The 24,768-nt window shown below is 45.9% G+C and overlaps 3 protein-coding genes across 8 annotated transcripts in view; 1 reads left to right on the top strand and 2 right to left on the bottom strand.

Moving 5' to 3' along the window:
• LOC143372630 (phytanoyl-CoA dioxygenase, peroxisomal-like) overlaps nt 1-24,768 on the top strand; it is a 66,689-nt gene that overhangs the window by 301 nt on the left and 41,620 nt on the right. Inside the window, exons 1-2 of one of the 4 annotated variants that reach the window (XM_076819043.1) lie at nt 8,126-8,151; nt 8,243-8,315. The exons of 1 other annotated variant lie outside the window; for it this stretch is intronic. Coding sequence is in view for 1 of the 3 variants with exons in the window: in XM_076819042.1 (XP_076675157.1) it covers nt 8,243-8,315 (73 nt within the window). In the remaining 2 variants the exon portion in view is untranslated. Of the gene's footprint in view, nt 1-8,125; nt 8,181-8,242; nt 8,316-24,768 lie in introns of those variants that run through there. 2 more of the 4 variants (XM_076819044.1, XM_076819042.1) reach the window with 2 other exon arrangements.
• On the bottom strand, nt 1,707-12,610 carry LOC143372621 (scoloptoxin SSD14). Of its 3 annotated transcripts, none has more exons than XM_076819016.1 (10): nt 12,146-12,610; nt 11,643-11,791; nt 6,933-7,166; nt 6,181-6,404; nt 5,897-6,089; nt 5,623-5,823; nt 4,585-4,834; nt 4,063-4,256; nt 3,504-3,744; nt 1,707-3,186 (listed from the first exon to the last, which is right to left on the bottom strand). In XM_076819016.1, exons 2-10 carry the CDS (start codon nt 11,693-11,695, stop codon nt 2,908-2,910), a joined length of 1,869 nt encoding a protein of 622 aa, XP_076675131.1. In that variant the 5' UTR covers nt 11,696-11,791; nt 12,146-12,610; the 3' UTR covers nt 1,707-2,907. The 3 variants fall into 3 exon arrangements, with proteins under 3 accessions (XP_076675131.1, XP_076675129.1, XP_076675130.1); XM_076819014.1 differs by lacking the exons at nt 11,643-11,791; nt 12,146-12,610 and adding exons at nt 9,709-9,911; nt 10,096-10,357; XM_076819015.1 differs by lacking the exons at nt 11,643-11,791; nt 12,146-12,610 and adding exons at nt 9,709-9,908; nt 10,096-10,357.
• The window catches only part of LOC143372622 (uncharacterized), a 45,991-nt gene continuing 35,113 nt past the window's right edge, over nt 13,891-24,768 (bottom strand). Inside the window, exons 2-10 of the mRNA XM_076819018.1 lie at nt 22,654-22,915; nt 21,147-21,343; nt 19,292-19,429; nt 18,866-19,172; nt 18,244-18,492; nt 17,785-18,016; nt 17,451-17,684; nt 16,959-17,239; nt 13,891-15,711 (exon numbers count right to left, since the gene is read on the bottom strand). Coding sequence (XP_076675133.1) covers nt 15,421-15,711; nt 16,959-17,239; nt 17,451-17,684; nt 17,785-18,016; nt 18,244-18,492; nt 18,866-19,172; nt 19,292-19,429; nt 21,147-21,343; nt 22,654-22,755 — 2,031 coding nt within the window. The 5' untranslated portion in view covers nt 22,756-22,915 and the 3' untranslated portion in view covers nt 13,891-15,420. The remainder of the gene's footprint in view (nt 15,712-16,958; nt 17,240-17,450; nt 17,685-17,784; nt 18,017-18,243; nt 18,493-18,865; nt 19,173-19,291; nt 19,430-21,146; nt 21,344-22,653; nt 22,916-24,768) is intronic.

Genomic DNA, 24,768 nt, shown 5'->3' with positions numbered 1-24,768 from the left:
GCAATTCCGTCCAAATACAGGCCAACAATTAGCGTAGTCTAATATTATTTGCTGGGAAGGTAGGTATACGAACTTCGAAGCGTTTCGTGAGCATCGTATGCAGACAGCCCTGATAGCCTGATCGCATGGCTTGGATACTGTTTGTGTATTTAGCCGTAATCTCGATGTATTTCTAGAAACACGGTGCATGTTATTGGGAAGTGTATGCAGTCAGGCAAACGTAGAAGAAGCTCTAAATATTGGGTGCATGAAATTTTTATGATTTGGCGGGTTCCTTATGGTTGGTAACGTCAGATCTATGACGCAGTCGTGGTCGGTTGCTACTTGCTCGTTACATTGACTTCTGGGATCTGGGATCCTCCCTACCGCATCGCAATCGAAGCGTTGGTAAACGGTTCTCGTCTGTATCGTTCGTCGACATACGCCGTACCACAAGCCATGTAAATAGCCACACGGCGACGTGGTAAAGAAGAAGCGGATATCGAACGCGTTCTCTGTAGTTCACGCTGATAAGTTCACGTGAAATACGAGAATATGACCGAGACTGGCGAAATTTCAGGTTAACCAGAATCGTATAGCGAGTGGCGAGTGGTAGCGATCTCGAATCGACATGCTCCAATTAGCGATAATCCAGATGCTAATTGATATCGGATGCTAATTGTTCTTCGTATGCGGGGACACAGTGCGACAGCGCGCACGTTCGCGCCAAGCTACAGCTAGCGTTTATTTACGTACTGGTATTTTTGAATTATGTGCACAGGGGCACGTACAATGAAATATTACGTGTTTACTAATGTGTAAGCAACGGTTTGACTCATACGATACGATTTTCGCGCGAATAGCGATTTTCGAATTTTACTTCCTTCCTTGGCACGCGAATTGCATTCGAAATTATAAAATGTAATGGGTGAGAAATATATTGTTAGTTTCATTTAGAGTTTTAGCAATGTGCTTGTTATAGATGAAAGATTAGTTGGAGGGGGGAGAAGGTGTTATGAATTAATACTAATCGGTTTGGAAGTGACAATGGCCGTAAATGATCGTTTTCGTTGATCGAAGGCCTGTCGTGACTCAGGTAGCCATGTTAAAAATACAGTAACTCGCAACACAGTCTGTTTTTCAAGGTTGTCGATGGAAACGTAATTACGACTTTGCTGCACCGTTGTGTATCGAACGACTATGTTTGAGTTAAGCGTATAAATATCTTATTTTTACGATTGCACGTACGGCTGTATGGAATACTTCTCTTTTAATACTTTTATCGCGTATGTACATATTTGACGTTGCATTTACTGTTATCTTCGCCACGTAAAGGATGAAAGTAGTTCGTTCAGCGAATGGCTACTCGAAACTGCTTGCGAGGGACTGTCGAGTTCGCGAAATTGAAGTCGATCGTCGGGTTGTCGTATAAAATCGCGTTAATCTATTTAATCATATTAGTCTTATTACCACAGCGCGCTCAGAATGTCGAAGCGGACGAATATGTGTGTATGTATGTACTGTCTATGAAAGTCAATAGTACAGTCTGCCATGCATCTTCTTCAATTCGTTTTGCAGCGCAGTATGCAGTAACAATCGAGTAGATTAATTGCTCTACGTTTCCTCCGGACATTCGCGTCAACTATTCTCTCGAGTAAAAACACATTGGGAGTACAATCATTTATCGTTCATTCTACCGATTATTATTATAAAGATATCGAGTCACATTGATATCAAATTTTGTGTATTTAATGTCATACAAAGCTTGCAGAAAATAATATTTACAAATTACGGGTGGAGAAATCGTACGTGCGAAACTTTGAACATTTAAAGTGGATAGTCATACCAAACTATTATTATCTCAGCAATATAACATTAATTGGAAATTTATCCCCGAAACGGTCACCTGAATCTTGGCAAACCCACGAAGCACGTTTCGAAGGTGCATCGATCCAAGCCTCTAGTGTTCATTAAATGCATCTTTGCTAAATGCTCAGAAGTCGGAAGGCCTTTTTCAAACGCAATAAAACAACAGAATGATTTCTGTAAAGGGTGACCTGGTTTCTTATTATAAACCTGACAAAGTTCTATTGCCCGCAGCATACTTCGATACTTAATTAATACTAGAGCGTTCTTAGCGTTCAACTTTCTGCTCGGTACGGTGGCGCAGTGGATAACATTGCATGCTTTAGCAAAAGTTTTCCAGAGCATCCACAACCAGCGATTATTGGCTCGATCAATAGCGCGTACCTTACGTTGGCACGGCAACGACACTTTCCTCGTTTATTTAATAAAACTCGCAAAACTAAATTAGACTAAAACAAGGAGAATGACCGCATAACGCAAATAGGTAACACGCGCAAAAGGTCTGTTAGGGAAGTTCGAATTCGCGCAGTTTCTTCAAAACGATGCACGATCAAAGATTTCAAAGATTGATATAAAAAAATGACTATTACTTGTGGCCACGTTCCCATATGTACATACAGTGGATTTTACTTTAAATTCTTTAAAAGGTTACTCTGTCTACTAAACTCTTTCAAAGCCACTTTAGTCTCTTTCCTAAGGACATGAATTATTAATTAACACGTTGAGAGCAAATTTGTTTTGTGAAATTGAGATTGTAACAATAATGTATTCCAATAGGCTGTACTGATCATATAAAATAGGAAGAATTAATTTGTTTTTTATGTGGGTTAGTCCGTTTTTGCTCCCAAAGGCTGAAATAATCCCTTCGTTTCTTTAAATAACTGAATAAAAATTGGAGGAGACTGCCATAAATGTGTTCAGTATCGTTTGAAAGTATGGTAATATCTAAAAGCAATGTCTTTCGTCTTCCATTCGTTTTGTACGATACAGGAACGTGGCTTTACAGTTCAGAGTCTAATACATTGCGCTGGAAGATACTGTTTATACATCATCAATGACCGTTCACGCGAACAGTTCTGGATCGAAGCCGTACACGTCCCCACCCTTCCGAAAGTCCGCGTTCGCGTAGATCGTGTCGTTTACGACAGAAATGATGCAGGCCACGCTGCCGCGGATTCTGTATCGAGCAGTTTTGTGGCCGATCTTCTTTAGCCCGTCTATCACTGGCTTCGGTGTACCGTATTCGTAGGCCATCTCGGTGGGGACCAGTTGATGATGAATTCGTGGCGCGTCCACGGCTTCCTTCACTGTCTGTCCCATCCACAGGATCTTGGCTACTATCTGAAATCGTGCGTTGCAAGAATTACCACGTGGTGAATGGAAGCTCCTGGTAAACGAAGGATAATCGCGACAGCTGCGTGTGTAATAGCGCTTATCAGACCGTTAAAGAAGCTATCTATTACATAGGAAGTTCGCAGATCTATCGCGCCAAAATTAGTAGAACGCTCGTCTGGCAAATAAAAAGTTGAAAGTAACTTTCAGCATTTTAATCAGTCGATTCGCCCTCTCCCTCCTACACAGACACTCCAGTGGTCTGTTAATTAATGCGCATTGCTCTCGGAACCCGCGATAAAAGTAATCACCGAAGGAATACTCACTTGGGAAACGGTCGTGACGATTTTCGTGCCACCAGAAGCACCAACGACCATTTTCACGTTACCGTCCGAGTCGACGAGGATGGATGGTACCATCGATGACAAAGGCCTCTTTCCTGGCGCGATATAATTATTTGGGCTGGGTGGAACGCCGAAATAATTAACGGTTGATGGCACGCCGAAATCGTTCATCGCGTTATTTAGCAATATCCCAGTACTTTCACTCACTATGCCGCTTCCGAAGCTGTCGAGAAAAGCAATTGCTTAACATAGAAGGGCTCTATAATCGGAACAAAATCACGTCGCTGCTTAAAGCTTGTCTCTATTTTTAATTTTTAACACCTGGAGCTTGGAGCACGATAAATCGAGAAATAGAATATTGAGAACAGCCTCCAAGTATATGTATACCACTTAGGTACCATGGAGCAGCCACTTGATTTTCTTTCAACGATATCAGTTTCATCTACTTCTCTCCTCAACTTTCATTTCACTCATATTAATTAATAAAGAAGACCGTGAAATTTTAACACAAAGGTCTGTACTGCTCTCAAAACGAACGTACTAGAAATTGATAGTACTAGTAGCTGATACCGCGTCCCCATTGGGCGCCAATACTGAAACATGAGCAGTTCCTTGATCCTTCGCTATGCTCAGCTTGGAGGCTCCATAGTGCGTTGGATCGTCCCACGTTCTCTGGTCGTCGATCTTCATTCGCGTCCTGTGGGCATAGCTCCGGGAGGTCAGTTTTCTCGTTAACTGCAAGAGAAGCAGAAATGTAACGACGAGTTGCGAGAGTGAATAGCGTTGGGTGTCTCCCAGGCATCTTCTCGTGGAAAATGTTAACAATAGAGCATTCCTAGGATCGCTGCTCATTAAGGGAGGATTCTCGTGTAACAGCCCCCGAAATTTATGTTAACACGATTCCACAATAATTAATAAATAATAAGAATGATCGACATAGAAAAAAAATTCTACAAGTTCAAAGATGCCTCCTTATATCGTAAAAGAGTTTAATGCAATATTAACAATAGTTTTAAAAAAATCTTAAATATCAGTTACTTTTAAAGTAAAAGTGTTCACTAACTTCCTCGACGTCGACGAATTCTTTATCAGCCAAGTCGTTCCTCATAGCGAAAGCGTACTTGAACGTCTCTATCATTCGATGGTACGTAAGGATCGTTCGGTTGAAGTCAGCTACGCTGTCAGGAGTAAGTTGGAATTCGTCTAAGATGTTTAAAATATATGTAAGAAGAGCTCCATTTGCTGGCGCCCCCACGGTGAACACCTTTATTCCATTCGACATGTTCGCTTGAAGTGGCTCGTCCCACGTAGCTCTAGAAACCATCAGTTTTCACCATCCGGCAAAGAATTGTCTGTTTAACATAGCCCTTCGTGGTCACGCGGGGTGTATCGCACGCCAGGATGTGTCAGCGTCACTAAATTTAAGAGTGAGGTCGGAGGCGGATGGCCCCACGGTGTCCTGCCTTCGAGGATTTTATGGCAGAGACTTAGCCTGCGTGCGGTCCTGACAGAGAGTGCATGAGACTAAACAGTTCTGGTGACCACGCTGGGTCTCCCAGCTATCGGGTGTCAAAGGATTTATTGTTTAAAGTGAGATAGAGAATACAGGATTGCTAAAGAATGGGGACTCTGTTCCTTGGGGACCTATGCCTTTTGGTAAGAGGACTGTGATTACTGTGAATTGCGATGAACCACACGGCACTTACCCCAGAATTGTTCTGAAGCGAGCTTCGTACAACCCTTTATAAAGTCATTTCTAACATGTCTTTGCCAATATGTCTGTAAATTTTTAGACCTTAATAATGAAATTTAAAAATTTGGTGAATTGTAAGAAACAAATTGTTTCTACCCACAACTATTTTTTTAAATAAAAATTTCAACATATCAAGGTTTACACTTCTAGAAAAAGACCTATTAGAGCACGAGTGTATGAGTATTACGAATGTACATCTATCACTGGAAAGTTAAATGATTCAAAAATACGAAAATGGTAATTGAAAAATGACGCTGATGCGCAGTGATCCCCATTTGACCAATTTATGATTATAAGGTGTGACCAAGGAGGGATAATATAACACCCATTCACTTAAGCAACACCTACCTATATCCGTTCAAATCCTTAGTAGTTATTATCGCCCCTTTCTCCTGCAAATCTTGCACCAGCAGCTTGCCCAGAGTCCCATTGTAAAATTCCGGCGCGCCTTTCTCAGCGATGATCCTCAGTGTCTTGCAAAGTGCCTTGGGCCTGATAATCGAGCCTGGCTTGTAATAATCGTTGGTCTTCGGGTCGACGAACAACTCCCTGGAAAGAAACCAATGCCAGAGATCCTGCTGTTAGACCGGAAGGCTGGCTAGAGGATTCGCGCTGGGTTTACTTTAACACGCGATCGTTGTAAATATTCTTCGCGTTATATCTGAAGCCGTCGTGTTGGATTTTTGTCAAGTTGTATCCCTCCTCGCAGATCTCGATCGAGGGGCGGAACAGTTCGGCCCACGGCAATTTCCCGAAACGTTTGTGAGCTTCCCAATAGCCTGCCACTTCCCCGGGAACAGCGATCGCCAATGGTCCTAATAGGATTCGAAAATATGGCATTTTAGTCACATCGTTTGCTCGACAGTACCTTCGGAGTGTAAGGGGATGAATAGATAGGAAGTCTACCGATGAACAATGATTCCATGGGCTTCCCCTCGTACATGGTCGCATTAGCCGCCAATGGCGCTCGGTCTCTGGCGGTTAACGCGTAAGCTCGCTTCGTCGCTTTATCGTAAATTGTCATAAAAAATCCTCCCCCGATGCCCATGCTTTGCATATTTACGAGGCCGTTGCAAATCATCGCGGCTATGCTCGCGTCCACTGCCGAGCCATTCCTCTCTAAAATGGACCTGTAAGGAATTCTGATTTTTACCATTTTGATCGGCGAGCTGCGTTCAAATATTGCAATCGGGATTAAAAGGGTTGGTGGAATAGGGAATAATTCTCTGGTGCAGTCGCGCACCCAAAGAAAAAAGGAAAAAGGAGATTAAGGTAAGCGCGACTGAAGTAGTTCAAGAGCTTTGTAAAAAGAAAAGAAAACTAGATTTTATTCTATAAATACACTTTTATAATCCCCTCCCCTCGAGATTAAATCCTCAGTGCGCCACTGATCTGGTGGGCAGGCAAACGAGTATAAGTCTACCTGAAGTTTCAACAGTTTTTTTTTCTTCTTTTCTGTCAATCGAAGTTATAGATAAAAATTTCTTTTAACATATATGTTATCAATTTTCACGTCAAAAATTTGACATTTCAGCGTACATAGCAGTTTAAATATTCTAAATGTTTTCCTACAAAATTCTGTCGTAAGTATAAACTCGTTTGCCCGCCCACCAGACAATTATTTAGTCACTATTCCTGCTTATACCACTTAAACGTACTTGCCAACAACCGCGCACGGCGCACCATCCGCGCAAACAGCGCCGCGTTTGAAAACTCGTAATTTGCTCCACGACGGAGGCAACGGCGTTTCTGGATCTGGCGGTGTTTCTTCGTTTTCCTGAATCACCACGTCCCTGTCAGTCCCGTAAACACTGCACACTGCTATTATCGACAGAACCACCGTGGCTAGTATCACCCCGGCTATTAAAATATTTTTCGTGGTGACATAAGACCTGAACAGAAATCGAAATATCGCTGTAATAAAGTAGATATGTGGGAGTGATTTGAAACAAATTATGATTTCACTCATGGTCCTGCAGATATGTTACCCATCTCCTGCCGTTCAGAACATGTTAATATAAATAAAAACGGTGGAAAGAAACAGGATCCTCGGTGATTACAATTCAATGCAGCTAATTATGGGAAAATAGTTTTGTATTTTGAAAACATACGAACGACACGCGAAGATTATTTTTATATTATTATCACGTCTTATAATATCGAATGATGACCGTTCTGTGCTTACAAGTCATCGTCGCCAATTACTGGTTAATTGATGGAACAGAAAGAAGTAGTTGCACTTTACTGCGGTTCGATGCATTTTCCGGGCATTGTTGGTATCGCTTGCATACACTCCTTCTACTTGCATATTTTATTCTAGGGGTCGTCCGTAAATTACGTAAGGCTTTTTTAGGAGGGGGGGGGGTCGCGAATTTCTTACGTTTTCTAACAGAGGGAGGAGGGAGATCAGGTAGCGTCTTACGAAATATTTTTCAACCTAATTTTCAATAAATACAAATCCTATCATTGATGTTCCAGAAAAGTAGTTTTGATTTAAATTTCACGAAACCGAGTTAAACGAATTATATGAACTTTTAGCAGAATTTTAATAACTGAAAAAATTAAATGTAACAAATATTACGTTAGGAGGGAATTGCAATATCAAATTTTACGAATTCTTATACTGGGGGAGGGAGGGAGTACGAAATCGCTAAAATTACCCTTACGTAATTTAAGGACGTCCCCTGCTTTGTGTTCACACGACTGTAATTTCATTATTATCAGCTCGAAGTAACTGTTTGCGCATACACACAAAATTCAGGCATATCTCGCAAGTATTTATTTTTGATTGCAAGTATCGCGGCCCAGTCAGTAGCCGCGAGCCAAATCTGGTCGACGTGTCGATCACGCCCCCTTGCATAATTATTAAACGCTCAGGTATCGCGCCGTTTGAAAGTCTCGTAGATGTAATGCGATCGACAGTACTCGCAGCACTAAAGCACATAACAGAAACTGAGTTTCGTTCCAGGGAACCAGGAAGCGAGTCGGTAACGCAAGAGGGAAGAAAGTGATATTCCAGAACTTTTGGGCAGCAGTTTATGGTGAGTCCACTGCGTTACTAACAATAAGTAGAGCCTGTGGCGGGACGCGCTCTGCGATTAATTATTGCAAACCCATTGCGAGCTATCGTATCCCGTTTGAAGTTTTCGGGAGGATAGCCAGCGGTTTGCGGAACGCGTAAACTCGGATGCAATCGAGCATGCACGAGCGCTTGTGCACTTGCGCTCCAATGATTCGGATTTTAATTGAGAGATTCTAATCGTAGGTAATATTGGTTCGCTCGTTATTCATTTTTGACGTAGGACTACGTCGAACAAGTCAGAGAGTAGTCTGAGGCGACTTATGGCCGACCGCCCGTCACGAAAATATGTCAGAATTGAAATCGTTATATCGTTAAAAGTACGTGCCGTACAGTAATCGTGTTTGCATATTCGTAAAGAGCATCAAGTCCAATTCACGCCCTGCACGATATATCTCCGGGCCCATGCTCCCCGTGCGCGGGGGAAATGCTCCAATATTTTTAGGTGTTCCTTCGCGTTTCACTGACAATATCTCGGGAACCGGGAGCGCAACGCAACTATGCGAAGTATCATTTTAAAGCTCTCGACGAGCTCTATATAAATATATAAAGAACACATCAAACTGCTTTAAACTAGAACGTGCGTTGTATGTACGGTCGCTATCGCCCCCATTTCTTGGTATCCTTCGGTCGAAAGTGCGGGAGCCTGAGAGCGAGCGAGAGGGGACTCGTCCTCGGAATAACCGACGGTATACGTTGTAAGTTCGCCGCCAGCCCCGAGCGTGGTGCCTATAATATTCGTGTGAACAGGCTACATTTAAAAAAAGCGATTTGAAACCATACTCGCGCTGGCTGATTTCAACTCTCCAATTCGCAAGTCGTAGGCCTACGCTCCAAACTGATGGCTCAATGAAAATCGAGCCTATCGGATTTTTTATATACCGCTCGATGTATCAACATCAGCGAGGATTGAGACGATTAAGCTTATCTGGCGCTGGTACATTCGACCGATGATAAATTGATAAATAGCAACAGGCTCGTAAATAAGGCATATCTTTCGTGTAAAGTGCAGAATGACAGTCATAATTTGTTGGTATCTGCAAACATGCATACGTGCAACAGCTAATCTACAGTGGGTGACAAAAGGATATATAAATAAAACTTGACTTAAAGTATACACAAAGACTTGAGTCTTTTTGAGAAGCTAGGAGGATTAGTCTACTAAGTAGGTGACGTGCTTCGTCGTTTTGAACAAAAAAATTGCAATTGGTCGGAATAGCAATGAAGATAGTGAAGGTCGTTTTTCAACTTTTTTATCTTTTTTCTAGATTTAGAGAACTAGATAGTTCTCGCTTGCAAAAGACAAGTCGAAAGTTGAGGTACTGAAAGCCAGCGCCCCTCCGATCACAACTCACTTGTTGCTAAACAGTCTGCTCCAGAATCCGCGCGATTCCTCGCCCCGCCGCGGCGAGTAGGAGCGCAGAAGTCGAGCGGCCCCGACGTCGTCAGATTCGAGGAAATTTCGTTTGTCATTGACATAATACTGGCGGGTGTCGTCGGTGCTGGTGTACGCGGAGCTGGTGCTCGACGACGGCGACGAGGTCATGTTCTGTCTCTGCTGAAAGGGGAAAGACGGTAGCAGAACACGTGCGAATCCGAGGTTCCCCTTATCGAAGGCATTGATACCGACGAGCGGCCGCTATCAAAGCCACCGAAGGAACGAGTATCGCCACCTATTGGCGGCATCGCTAAGCACATCGCGTCGATACGCGCTGGCTAGGCTCGTCACTGGCAACACTCACTCCGAAAGGCAGACGATTCTTGATCACCATTCACTGCTAGCTCTTCTTGTTACCTTTCCCGATATCGTTTCGTCGAGCACCTGCTCGCCATCACGCTCGCCTCGTCGGCGACAATCGACCGCGGAGAATCGCGCGGAACGTTAACCGCATCCTCCTGAGATGAACAAGACCAGCTGACCGGAGAAAATCAATTTGGGCTTGCGCGTTCGTTGCCGCTGACGCAGAATTCTTCCTGTCACGTGCACGCACGGACCCGATTCGAGATGTGTCACGGGCGAGTGCTCCTGCCCAGAGTCAGGAGCGATGGGGCCGCAGTGAGTGGAGGGGGAAACACCTACAGGAGTGGTGGTTAGGTGTGCAGTGACTGCGTCTGCGTCAGTCACGCACGCATTACCACCGCTCCTGTAGGTGTTTCCCCCTCCACTCTCTGCGGCCCCATCGCTCCTAACTCTGCTCCTGCCCGCCGTGCGGCAGACTCTTTCGACTTGCGCTCGCGCGCATTTGTAACGGCACGGACTAAAGGAATCGGCGGAGAAATTTTCGGGAGGGAGCTGAGGTCGCTCGGACGTAGTTGAAACGAGGATACGAGTGGGAGCCACAAGTGGTAAATGATAGCAGGGTTTAGGGATAGTAATTTAACTTGATTCAGTATCTGTTTATTAATTTAGTATTCGGTAACGCTATCGCTGAGATATTGTGTCAGAGAGTGTATCAGGGCTCGAAAGATCTCACAAAGTAAAGTTATCGTTACAGAAAGAAAGCTCTGTTAATGCATCTGCTATACACTTAACATACACTCGTTCAACGACACGGTGCAAGGAAGGATAGAGGGAATATGCAATACACGAAGCGCGCTAACAAAGACGCCCTTGGTGTGCAATTTTTTTTTCATTTAAAACGGAGGATGTTTCCAGCGAGGATAATACTGGGAAGGGTAATTCGCTAGGTTCGTGGTCGACGGGTTGCTAAAGAATCGCTGGATTTGCGAGGCACGGGTGACATGTAATTAGCAGAATTAAATGACCCGTTCATGGTGCAGCGATATTATAACGAAACAATGAAACGCGTAATTAAGAGGAGTTACATATCTGGGTCGTCGAACGTGGCCGGTGAACTGTCGGGAAGGGGCATGCAATTGCCACAATTTGCAGCGGATATTCGACAATTATAGGAACCGCTAAGCACCGCGTTATATGATTCAGCAAAACGCGAATCCGTCGAATGATGAAACCGTGCAATTTGACCAAGTGACCCTGTACAATGAAATATGCCCGTCCTATTGCGTTGTCACTCCCGTTGATAAGTCATAAATCATACCAATGGTCGTTTATCGTACGAATAACACTTTATTTATTTATTTCGACTTTATTACTCATTGACAGAAAGTATAGCGCATAAGGGGAAAAAAGCAGGAGAAAGTAGGACGCGAGTAAAGGCGAGGCCGCAGTAAAAACTGTTAATAAGCCTTTACGTAAGAAGATTCGGCTAGACGGTTAAGCGATCTTGGTTCCTCCGGATCGTTGGATATTTTCAGTTCGCAATCATACCTCGATTTCCTCCTCGATTCTTCTATTTCCACCAGACTGCTCCTCCGCGTCATGCTTCCCCGCGGTCACGGCAGCTCCCAGTGGTCCACGAATTTTTAAATAGCCGCAATTGTAATTCAGCCGTGAGTCATTCGCCCAGACCCCGGTGCCTAGAAATTTAATTTAAAAAAAATAAGCCAAATGGAAAAAAAAGAAACACGCGAGAGGCTCGGTTAAAGCCTTATGAATATTCTTGCATCGTTATGGGCGAGATAACTAGACTGAGAAATTGCCACGTGCTCCTTAGACAACGTGTACTGCACGCGCCTCTGCATGAAGGTAACAGAAAAAATCGCCTGTCAGCCTCGTACGAACCGAAATTAAAATAATCGCTCGTCGAAGAGAAAGCTTCCACGGGCGGACTCGAAACTGGATAGCCAAGAATAACCGCAGCTACTGAAGTATGATTCTCGCAGAATCAGAATCAGCAATCAGATTGTAAATTTATTTTGTAATCTCTTTACCTTCGCTGGAATTCCCGCTTCGATTAATCACTGATCACCTGATCGTCCCTCGAAGCTCCAACCCCCCGCGCAGTGTTTATAAATCCAACGGCTGTGGAGCAACGTCGGGCACGAGTTTGTAGATGGAAGAGCTCGCAGCAACCGAGCGGAGAACGTCGAACGTGTCGTTCCGGCACGCGGTTTAATCACGCAGTGCTGCGGCCGGCTTGCTGGTCGGTCGGCAGAACTCTCGTCGAAAAGATATCTCGAAACGTGTTTGCTAGGCCCCGCTGGAGGTAGAAGGGATTGTTTCTTGCCCGCGCTGACGACTTTACTGCTCCTTATTTGAATTCCAGACGATAGGGGAGAGGGTTGCGCGGCAAGTGACTTTAACCGTCCCACAAGGAGGCCTTGTTCCGCGTCACGCGCTCCCCGTCTTTCTGCACTTTCGTCTTTCACCGACGTGCTTCTTTTTCCCCCGGCCCGACGGAATTCGAGCTCATAGTGGTCCCACTCAAGTCCTCGCGTACGAAGCATTGCGCGCGGCAGAGTAGCGGGAACGAGGGTTTGGAAACTTGAAAAGTCCGATCTCCGGATCGAAACGAAGCTGGGTGGTTGCTCTGCATAGCGTAAATGGGTTTCGAGAATCAGCCGCCATCGGGCATCGGTGCGAGATGATCTGGAGGCCCATCCCTTGGATCGCCCCTTGGTAAAATCTATTACAAGTTGCCCGGCAAGTTTACGAGCGTGGTGTGGCGGTGACTCGCGGAGTGTCAAGTTTAATAGCTACATCCAGAAGCTCGTTAAGCGACGAACTCGAACGCTGCATGCGATATGCCGTCGTTGTTGGAGTACCAGATTATAGCATCGTCATCATCGATTATATCGTTATATCGTGTCTCCTTTTAACCAGATAAATCAAAGGGGAAATGATTGGCGGAGATAATTTATCGATGATGAGTGACTGCCTTTCTGCTTATCTCGCTCCGGCGCGCAAGATTTTTCTCTGCAATTATTTATCGTCGATGGGATAGAGATTGAGCCCAGGACAGGGATATTGCCAGGAGTAGTGTCGAGCTTGAAAGTTAAAAGAAAATCAAGTATTCTTTTATAAGCCTTACCACCCTGATTTGTTCCTTTAAATTACAAACACTATATAAAAAACTTTGATTGACAATATGTATATTCTTCGGGTTACCTTTAAATCACCGGCAATGTTTATTTACCGACACCCCCAAATATAGGGGTATTATTCTATTTTGTACAAAAAGGAACAAATAGAGATGATAAGAGTATATTTTCATAATTAACCCTTCGTTGACACACCTCTTTTTTCGATCAACTTTGACATACCTGGGTGTCTCACACCCAGAATAATTTTTGAACGACTGCCATTCTTATCTGAAGAATCCAATCGTCATGAAAATAATCATGGGTCAATTTTATGGTCTGTGGAATGTATTCCAATAGTTTTTTTGATTGAAATTTCATCACAGTTTTTTTAAAAAAAATCTAGATTACCATGTGCCGAGAAAACACGAAGAAAATCTTCAAAACATTTTAACTTTTACAAATTCCAATATTGGAAGCTAAAAATCTACAGAGTTATCGTTCAGATATAATATTTTGAGAGAAAAAATAGTTTGCAAGTGAGCTTTGGAAAGAAGGTATTTATTTTACATATAGAAGGTACAGAGCGTCAAAATCAGCTTATGGGTGGCTCACACCCAGAGTGTCAACGAAGGGTTAAAAAAAAAGCTCCGCCCTAGTCAGGAGAGAAGGGCCATCAAGCCGATAGCCGGTGCTTTTCAAATAATTTCTTTATTTGCACTAACGACATACACTCAGACATCATTTAGGTGGTGATACCTTGCTATTACATTAACATCAACGCAACACCTGTACCCGACAAAGTTCATTCGCGCTGGAATGATGAAACAGCGTTTCCTTGCTCCAATCGACGAATTTAAAAGCAGATAGCCCGAGCACGTGAATTAAAGGTAAACGCATTCACCGCGGCGTTTGAACGCCAGCAATGTACAACCAGAGAATGGGCGGTTAATCGCCGTCGAGGAACCAGCCGATTCCTACCACTTAATGAATATTTGTCAAATGGAATTTGTACTTTCGCGTCGAAATTGATGTTTCTAGCGTTAGGGAGAGGTGTCGAGCGTCGCCCTGGCTCCCTTCGAAAATAATTGCTATGCTCCGAGCGAGTGGTGTCCGAAGCTGAAGGGATTCTAATTTTCCAAGGGTCTAGTTGAACAGCGACGGGCTCGAAGGGAGGGGCCATTATTTTTGCTACATCGAACGGCCTCGAGAATTAGAGCATGGCAGCTGGGAAATATTCCCACTCGTGCACACTCGCGTTCTACAAAAATCGAAACATCAATTCCAATAACCATTTAAGATGTAACATCGGTTAACTTTCAGTGATTCTTCCTACGCCTAAGTTGCAAGTTGTTACCGTGTCAGGTGCAAACACAGTGATCGGCCACAGCTCACAGAGCGACCGAGCGAGCACGTTAGCAAAAAGTACTCGCCACGATGCTTCGTCGCTCTTTGTCAACGTTTATTATCGGCCCGCGTGATCCGGTATAACGTCCACGTTAATCGATTCGCGCAGTCTAGTAAAATCGCTAGGACAATTATTCTATTAGAAAATCGCACGGAACCCGCGGGGATCGGCGCGTAACCGTGCGACGATTCACCGGCGTCCTGTCGGACTCCTCCGCTGTCGAAAGAACTTTCTCGGGTGTTTTATTGTTTGTCGTGCAGCTCCCTCGCGAATATCCCCTCGCGCGGAAATTCGCGGGCAACTCTGGCCGCTAGTATTGCCGGCGAGGTAACGAAGAACATTATTACGACCAGCTCGCGGCACAAACTTTCCACCAGGCTTGCCTTGCGCAAGGATGATTGGACGATCAACTTTGCGAGGAGTATCCTGGACGAAGGGGAGCAACTTTTTTTGTCGAGATTAGCCTGGCCGTGGCGTGTTAATCAGCCTCTCGCTAGCAGCGAAGATTGCGGGACCGCGAGTTGTCTCTCTCGCGCTGCTCTCTTGATCAGTGGAAGTATAAAAATATAATTTCAGGATATGTCGATACATATTGTAAGTGATATCGAGCATAAAGGGATACGTAGAGCTCTTCTTCTCCAGTGGCCTTTCACCGCCATCAATCGAGAATTCCTTCCGCGGGAACAGCTTCGAATTCTTCCCAGCGTGAAATCATACGGAGGATAATTATTGTGAATAAGTTATAACAAAGAAGGGGTACGTCGTCCATCGATCCAAGTTAAGAGGATAAGGCGAGAAGGGGCCTCCGCTGCGCGGCCTCTTTGCAATCCTGAGGAACGTCCGGCTTGCGAATCGTTTTCGATTTCCGCCTTAATTGCTTGCACCTTTGTTCTTCTGTTTCCTCCTCGATCTTCTCGAGATTATCATCCTCCTCCATACTTTTCTCTGCCATTTCCTTCGACTCGATGTCGTCCACGCTGCTCCAACTGTTGTCGCTCTCACTCCGCTCCCTGTCCTTCTTCCCGTTGTCCAGCTGCTCCTTCCCCTTCCCTCTGCACCCGCCATTCTCCTGCGCACATCGTCAAGTAATCTCGTTAATAAATAATCGACCTCTTTGTTGGCCTCGTTTCGCACTCGTCGAAGAAATTCTAGCGTACAACAGAAACCACAGGCATCTCGAGGGAGCAAAGGGTTTCCAAAGCCGACGCAAGCTTAAGGGGCTACTTTTCGGGCTAAAAAGATAACAAAATTTCTTTCTTATTATTAAAAATGAATTTAAAATACTGCAACTTCTTCAAAGATGCATACAAACATGGTCCAAACTTCAGATGAATGGAGTTGCTGGTTTCTTAACCCGAGAGTAGGCGCGCAAAATAATTTACGTTAGTAGGCGCACCGATGGTAATGTAATCAGAAATAACTTAATAAAAGGACCAAAATAATATAAATAATTCATAACATTGTATTTTACTTACTTCAGAATCGTTATACGTAAATAATCTTCATTTTTTATGATAAAATGATTAATCGTATTATAATATTATGAGTTCTGGAAAATTTATTTTTATACAAATGATGCATTGTAATTGATTTTGAAAATAAAATGTTACATAAAAATTTGTGTTTTATATTGTCTATTTAGCAATTTGAATTTATCACTTGATTTTTAATTTTCAATAATAGCAATTATCTAATATATATAATATATTTATATTTGTTTTTCAAAAAATATACTTATAAAATTATGATTTCATAAACGTATTAAATATTTATATTTTCCTCGGATTAGAAACTGCATCTTGAGAATAAAGAATAAATACTTACGTTTCCTTCACTCAAAGTACACGCCTCCTCTACATCTGATATCTCTATATCCGCAGAATCAATTTCCGAATCTGTACCGTGATCGGATTGTATAACACAATCGGAATCTTTTGCGGAATCACTGATCTCGTATTCAATGTTTTTTGACGCGTAAAAATGTATGATTTAAAACCTACTCGAGTGCACTAAGTGTCGCTCCGTAACATAAATAAGTCAAGAACTCCTTCAAAGAGGAACAGCTCTACGGAAAAAGTAAACATATGAAATCGTCGGTCGAAAAGACCGACATGCGCCTACTCCCGGGTTAAACGAAAACTCAGTCCCATAAAATAGGCTTCCCCCGATCGATGAATAATTCACGCGTTTCTTGTGCCCCTTGTGCTCGAGCGTCCAAGGTTAAAGTTCCTTTTACAAGGGTCGTATATTGTTGTTATCGAGTCGTTTACGATGTGTAGTCTATATATATTCCGGAGAAAGTTGACGTAGTCTCACCATCGTGGGCGTCTTGGGTGGCATCGTGGTGGTGGTGGTGGTTGCGGTGGTGTCTGTGGTGTCGCTGCTCTCGCTGTTATTGCTGGGCCTGACGCCGACCAGGAGCGCCCCTTCCTCGAAATTCTTGCCACGAGCGAATCTCCTAGTCGACGTCCAAATGTCCGACGAGTTCTTCGCATTAGCCTTGGCGAACTTCTGCGCCACTCCCGTCGTCCACACGCTGGCCTCGCTGCTCCCCGTGCTGCTGTCGCTTCCGGTGCTGCAATGCCGCCATCTCCGCTCTTTTCGGAAACGCACGAAAGAGGATGTAAGCATCGATCGTCCCCTTGCCATCGCCCTGCTTTCTTCGCTAACAGGCAACTTGGAGACTTAAAGATTTCGGAATGAACTTATGCTATCGGACTAACGAAGAGCCTTCCGGAAGATTGAAATATAAAAGTTGGAGGTCAAGTATCTCGTGAATGATAAACACTGAAGCTGACGTGAACGTACTGTCGCAGGGAAGTGCATTGGACAGGAAAGGTTTCCTCAGCAAGGGACTTCCTCCGTCCTGGCTCTCCTCGCTGCAGGCTCGCGTTATGAGGATCCTCGGACTCCGCCTGGGCGTCTCGTTCATGGCTATGGAGCAGCCGGTGCTCGCGTCCGCCCCCATAAAGTCGCTTCGATAATGGGGGCCCATCAAGCTGGCCGCGCTCGCGCTCGATCTCACCAGCTTGCTGCTCTCGCCTGTCCCATTCCAAGCAAACACTTATGTCGCTCCGTCGACGGAAGAAGGTGAAACGGGCGGGAAGTCGCTGGGAAACGTGTATCTCTGCTGCTCGCCTACCTGATTCGGAAGTCGGCACGCGAAGCGTGTTGCAAGAGGCAGCGGGCTGCAATCTGCTCCGATGAAAGCCGAGATTGTTGCTGTCGAAGCTGTTGCCAGTCCTGCAGGAGCCTAGAGCCAACAAAGCTTCGCTGAGTCTCCGTTGCAGCGGGGGGAACGGAAAGAAAGAGGCAGTACCGCTTCCGGAGGGCCTCCTCGATCCCGCTGCGCTCGGCGTTCTTGCCTGGATCTCCTAAATTAGATCCACTGTAGACGACAATTGTTTTTGAACGTTTAGCTCGGGGGAGGGAGAATCGATCGGCACTTTGAGCGGTGAAGATTACGGATCAACGGGGGAACAGAGGCCTTATGGTGGCGCGGTACTTGGACCGATACTCCGATCGATCTGAATCGGCGCGCGAGGTTCAAGGAGGAACGATATTACTTAGAACGAAGAGATTGGATAATGGGGGACATTACTTGCTGGAGCTCCGACTTCGTCGCCTTTTTCCGCCAGTAGTTCTGCACGGACCGCCTAAGGGTCTGCGATTTCAAGCCGTAGAGGAGGCCGTTGATTGGCGGGGAACAAGCGAGCAGAAGTGAGGCCAACGAAGCCAGCTTTGGGTGGTCGTAGAGGTGTGCCTGATTGCCGACGCCGCAAACCTCCCAAAGGATCAGGCCGCAATACGGGAAATAAAGCAAGTACAGAGAACCGATCAATTGCATTACCTAGAAATTCAACAGTCTGTCCTGAATACTCGATGAGGCGGCGTGGAGCGCAGTCGGATCACGCAGCCTACTTCAAAAACAAGAAACCACAGGATACAAGCAACATCTACGGTCGCATACACATCGGGAGGCTTTAAGCTTCCTAAACTCTGCGCGAATCCAAGCGACCTCTAACTCGGGAGACGAGCAAACGTCCGCGGATCAACGAACCCGAAATGGCCCCCACCCGAAATCATCGTCGAATATCAATACCTTCGTCTTCGAACTCGAATTACAGGCCATCCCTAGCCTATCTCCCCAGAATGTATGTGTCACGCGAGAGGACAATTACTCGGAGGGGAGGAGAACCAGGCAGAAGTGGAGGTGTACGAACCGTGCTGGCCGCGCTGCGAAACCGAGGCGGGCTGACGGCGGTGGGCGCCGTGACGGTCGGCACGAAAAACGGATTCCGTTGATGGGTGATGGTCACCTGGGCGCTCAGGGTGACTTCGTAGATCGCGCTGGCGATGCGGTGACGGTGGTAGCGCGCTATGCCCAGCACGCGCAGGTTGCAGACGGTCACGAGGACGGCGGGCAGCGCCAAGCCGAGGATCGCGTAAACCGCCCCGTAAAGCGCCGCTGCCAGGCCCCACGAGTCGTTGCCGAAGTCCGGGGCGCAGCAGCCCAGGCCCGGGCTGTATCTGCGCGGGGAACGTTCGAAAAAAAAATATTAAATGAGCAAAAATTGAGACATTCACCTTATCGATTCACGGTTCCCCCAAAGCTTGGCGATCGTGCTAGTAAGATAAAGGAAACGAACCTGTACGGTGGGACCAGGCCCCAGAAAGGCAGCACGCACAGGAACAGAGCCCCGGTCCAAGATGCAGCTAGGCCCACTGCGACGCGCCGCGGCGAGACCAATGCAGTGTAGTGCAACGGCGCGGCTATCGCGTAATACCTGCACAGCGATTGCACAGTGGTATGAATAGGAATCGAGCGACAGGAGACGCGGAAAATGCTCGGGAGCAGATCCCTACAGGAGTCACGTCCGTCTGTGCCGATTACTCTTGGATGATCGTTCGTGGGATCGTCTCAATGTATCATGCGCGCGTGAATAATGAAACAGGGGTGGTTTGGAAAAAGCCGTGCGAGACGGAGGGAAGGTCGCGACGGTGTCGGAGAGGAGCAGCGGGGTTTAAATCCACGGTGCCCGTGAATAAAATATCCGACGTGTTTGATCGGCCCGAAATCAGGACCCAGGCGGTTTCTGAGGGGATCGACGAGCTGCCTGTATCTCCTGCATTTTTATTCCTCCGTCCAAACAGCGGATATTTGTTATCTCGCCTCGTTTTTATATTCCGGGCTCGTCGATGAGACGGCGGGAGCAATCTTGCTCGGCTGCCGCTTCCTTCTATCGACGTGAAACGCCGATAAAACGTCTCATATCGTATTCATTATCGACGTAAGCTATCGGGCGTGTTCCTCCCGGTGTAATTCAAGGGAGCGCTGCCCCTTTATTTTCCCGGCACGGGGACAGATAGGGGGGACGTCGAGCGGCACGATCTGTCGCGGAGCTTTCTGATTGAATCGAAGATCTCGCGCCGATTGACGGGCAAAGAGATATCGCGGCTGAATACCGCGGAGCCGCTATTGACATCTTACATTGAAAGGCTTGCCAGCTTTGTGCCGCGTAAGGCCACGTCTCGTTGAACGTCACCGTTGGTTACCAGATTGAACCCGATTTTTATATCACCGCCACCCACCGGGATAAAGAACCTTCGATCCGCTGGCTTACCACCTCCTGCGGTCCAAGGGTCCTGGCCCCCTTTTCGGATACGAAGCGCGCGCTCTTGGCACGCGTGATAAGTTTCACGCCGCGTCGATAAACTTTCTTCGGTGCAGACGCAATGCTAAGGATTGGGAGTACTTGGACAGCGCGCAGTGGAAAGTCATTAGAATTTTGTGGAGAATGTTCTGTATATGGATGATCCCGAAATATTATTATTATTATTATTCTTCTTCTTCGTCGTTATTACTTAATATCGTTCACGCTCCCAATTAATAGTTCTTCTTCGTGAAATTCTTATGGTTACTTCGACCCTCTTCTTAATTTAAGATAGAAGATTTATTTCCATGCTATCGGATTTATCTAGAAACCAGGTGCTTCGCGGAATAGGTATAGTATTTCAGTGTGAAATAATTGTCGACTTCGTAACACAGAAATTATATTCCCCTGGGTGCACGAGAGAAAGCAGATTAATATATCAGCGCTATCCACTTATACCGTTGATGGTAGTACCGTGTCAGTGAAGTTCGAACCGCTGAAGTACACTCTTGAAACGACTGACCAATAAAATCCTGTCTTTCTTCCATAGAGTCGATGAGAAAAACAGCGATAGAAATAGCTGTTGATCATGGAGTGATTAAAATATTTAAACCTGATATCGGTTCAGCCTTTAACCGATAGGGTGATGAAGCGAGAGTAACTCGTATGTATTACACTTGAAGTAGCAATCTACACGAAACGCTTCGCTGTGTTCTTGAACATTACTCGAAATACAAAACAGATTAGATCGAAAGAAGTTACTTTCCCGATCAGGATCATAGTGTACCTACTCAAATTGAAGCGAAATGTTTGGGCCATTCGAAGGGCAGGGTGACATGCAGAGGCTCACCTGTCACAGTTCAGTCCAGTTACGGTCCAAAGGGCGACTGGATGTAGAAGAGCTAGGAGGAAACCGTGAAGGACGCACCAGCTGCCAGCGATGGGCCAGGAGCCAGTGGTAAAGATCAGTAATATCAGGCACACAGCCGCCTCCACCGCGCCCAAGTGTGTCAGCAACAAAGTATTGGCGGCTTGTTGCTGATGAGTCTGCGGACACGACGTACATGGTTAACTCGTTAACACAACTTTTTCCTCACGCGATCAAAAGTTGCCCGCGCGGCTAGCAAACCTAATCCCCAGCCAGGAGGTCTTCGAGTTTATAGTTCTCCTTATTTCCCCTTGGCTGTTCCACGTCTAATGAAAACTGTTCCAACAATGTATTCCTCTTTCTCGCGCATATCTGATCGATACCGAGCTTCAGAGAATACTAGCAACCTATGGAAATAATTTCACAGACCCTCCGCGAAGGGTTTGCCAATGGAATTGTAATTTAAAGGAAAACAAGGGTGCAAATCTGACGCGGCGGTTGACAAAGCTTGCGGATGCATTTTATGCGACCTACTTGGGTAGCTGTCATTCAGTGGCCGGCCTTCGACATTATATCGAGAAGTGCACGATCTTTTCCAACCGCCAGAGCTTGGCGTTGTTCAAACTACCGTGGCCAGCGAGCGACGCGACGCCCGCCGCCACGATCCCCGTAAAAGCGCCCGGCTATTTCCACGGTGACCACTTCCCTTTCGCTGGTTTCATTTCTTGGCCGAGAAATGTGTCATGCTTGCGAAAGGAGTGGCTCCCCTTAGGCGAGAGACCGCTTTAAAAGGCGGGATTATCCACGATCGGAAAAATCGTGCCGCTCCAAATCCGCGGACCTATCCACTCAATGCTCTTAACCCCTCTATTAATTTCTTCCGCGGGGCTTGAAAGGGTGCCCGCAATAAGAAGATCAGAAACTACTATCTCCCATTTCCTTTCGTACCTACAAAAATTGGCACACCTCAGCCTGCGACTTAATCCAAGCACAGGCCAATCAACCAACTCTCTGTCAACGCGATAAAGAACTTTCCTAATATTTCCAAAAATTGCCTATTCGCCTCTGTCAGCGACCGCGGCTCTGCGACCCATTTAACTGCGGCAACAGTGGCTGTTGCTCGAGCCAAGGCGCATTGGAGAGCGGATAGTCCACAATCAGTTCGTCCCAAGCAAACCCAATTGATCGTGCAGTTGCTTCGCTACTGTTCGGAGAGGCGCGATTCATTAACGACCCGTCGGGCTCTTTCTGGGCCCGACCGCGACGGGTCGGCGAGTTTTCAGCGCGGATTTATCGGCCCCGGGGCTTTCATGCGCGATCGAACTTGATTGTGCGTCCTCTGTCGCCCGCTAACGCGGCCATCGAGGAAGAGCGATAGCCTATTGAATAATTCCCGCTGTGTCAGTGATCCATTGTCTTTGGCCCCGACCCCTTAACGCGCCGGCCATACATCCCCGGGATATCTTTGGCGAAAGTGCTCGGCATTCACCTGCTTGCCCAGCCCGAGCACCACGAGGAGAACGTAACCGTTGAGGAGAAGACCCAGAGCAGAAACGAGGATGAGAGGCACGCCAAAGGCCCAAGGGACCATTCCTCTTCCGCCCGCGCGTTCCCTTTATCCTCTGAAGATTTTTCTAAGGCTCCTGGCAAGGGATGCTGGCCCGCTCGCGATCCAAGGGACGCTCAGGTCAGCCTGCCCTCCGCGTCGATCCTCTGGCTCGTTATCCACGGCGTCATGACGATGGATGCACCTGAAACATCCACGCGGCTCCAATATTTTTTTTTGCACAAAATCATCGATGGTTTGGTAAACTGCTCGGACCTAGTTGAGTTAATTACTTTCAATGCTCCGCAGAGGCACTTGCGGAGAAACCTCTTTTCGTCCATAAGCTGCCGTTGCATTCTTACTACACAATTGACCCTATTAATAGGGCTATGCGGTACGCTAATCAGCAATTCAATGAGCTGGACCCCTTCCTAGGCTCGCTCAGCTCTTTTCGCGCGAAGTTATTTAATCAATTAGCAACTTCACGCATGGTTCATTAAGGGGAGGTTCCGGTCTAGAGCCCATCAAAATAGGTGATCTTTAGGAATTAATTAAAAGAAAACTACTATATATAATTTTTTGTAATTTGTGCTGCCCCCTCCCCTAGTTAGAAGTATATTCTTCAAAATAAAGAAGGTTTCAGTCGAATCGGATAATAACTTTTGGAGATACAGGTCCCACCGATTTTGAGAACACTGTTTCGAGAAAAACGCGTTTAAAGTTTTACGTCAGCGCCAAGTGGCCGATTGTTTCCCATGCATTTGCCGCTACTCATGCCTATAACTTTGGAAATTTTACGAATTTCAAAATATCCTTTTAAACATATATTCCTAAAAGGTTGAACATTCGAAAAATGAAATAAAAAAAATCGATTTTTAGACCGGAACCTCCCCTTAATTTACTCTTATGTTTTAGACGGTATAGGCGCTATATTATGTATATATCTTATATATCAAGGGATTTCTCGTTAATAAAAATAATAATAATAATAATATCGATCAGCCCTTCGAAATAACCGAAGCAAATCGCGTCATCCGCGGAGCCTATGCCCATCGCTGCGCGCCGAACTTGGAACTACCCCTGATTCGGTTACAGGTCGGGTAACATCGTTACCCCGCCGAATTTCATAATTATTTTGTAGAGAGGCAGGGCGCCCCGCGCGGATTAAATAACTGGATTTAGGAGTCTTTGTGGTGAATCGTGGCTGGTAGAAGCGAGGTGAGATTCTCTGGGGGAATTCGGGAGGTAGAAGGAAGACGGAAAGAGTTGCCACGGGCGAACTTTTTATTGAAATAAAATTTCGAATACCGAATGAAAGTTAAAAAAAATTATTCGTCACTCGGTCGTTAACCCGTGTTAGCTTTCTTCGTCACGCGGCGAATAATTTTTTTTAACCCTTGTTCGTCATTCGAAATTTGATTTAAATAAAAGCTCTGCCGATCTCTGGATTTGCTGCATAATGAGCCTCGCGCAGAAGTCGCCGTGTGTTCCGAACTTTTACTGCCGCGCCGTGGTATCGATTCATAAGCGACGCATCGGTTGGGCAAGGACGTTACATCAGGACACGAAAGGTCGGCCGTTGTGAGCCGAGGTCCTCCGATTCAACGCCAAATATGTCAATTAACGGTGCCCCGTTACCGCAGAGATATATTGAATAATACATCAGTCATTAGAGATACGTGTACAGTGGCGGGCCTACTTCCGATTAACATGGGATATTGCGTGCTGATTCGAGTAATCAATTCGACAGGATATTGAATACACTGCGACAGAGGGGACATTAAAAAGTCTCTGTGAAAGCATAAACACGGAGCTGTTAACGACGTGCGCGCCGCCGGGCACACTCGATGATACGATAAGTAGTACGAATGGAAATTACAACCGACAGCCCAAGGTAACTGAAATGGCGTCTAATCTACTAATGTCTGTTGACAACGCGACATGATTGGTGCTCGACTGCGGCAGAGTCTCTCGACGTTGGTTATTACGTTGGATATCGCCGCTTGCTAAAAGATTCAGGACTGACCCACGAAACGTGCATACTTCGGAACGAACTTA

The sequence above is a fragment of the Andrena cerasifolii genome, chromosome 8 (assembly GCF_050908995.1).
Source record: "Andrena cerasifolii isolate SP2316 chromosome 8, iyAndCera1_principal, whole genome shotgun sequence".
In the NCBI taxonomy this organism is placed as follows: domain Eukaryota; kingdom Metazoa; phylum Arthropoda; class Insecta; order Hymenoptera; family Andrenidae; genus Andrena; species Andrena cerasifolii.
Note: the sequence above shows the minus strand (reverse complement) of the source record. Positions and strands in the feature narration are given on the sequence as shown.

Bases quoted from the DNA above. Each gene is read 5' to 3' on its own strand.
- LOC143372621 (XM_076819014.1), bottom strand. From the start codon at position 10,125: ATGGTGATCAAGAATCGTCTGCCTTTCGGA. The intron at 4,835-5,622 runs GTAGGTGTTGCT...GATGGTTTCTAG, and splicing joins AAGGATTTGAACGGATATAG to AGCTACGTGGGACGAGCCAC. The intron at 4,257-4,584 runs GTTAGTGAACAC...CTTCTCTTGCAG, and splicing joins AATTCGTCGACGTCGAGGAA to TTAACGAGAAAACTGACCTC.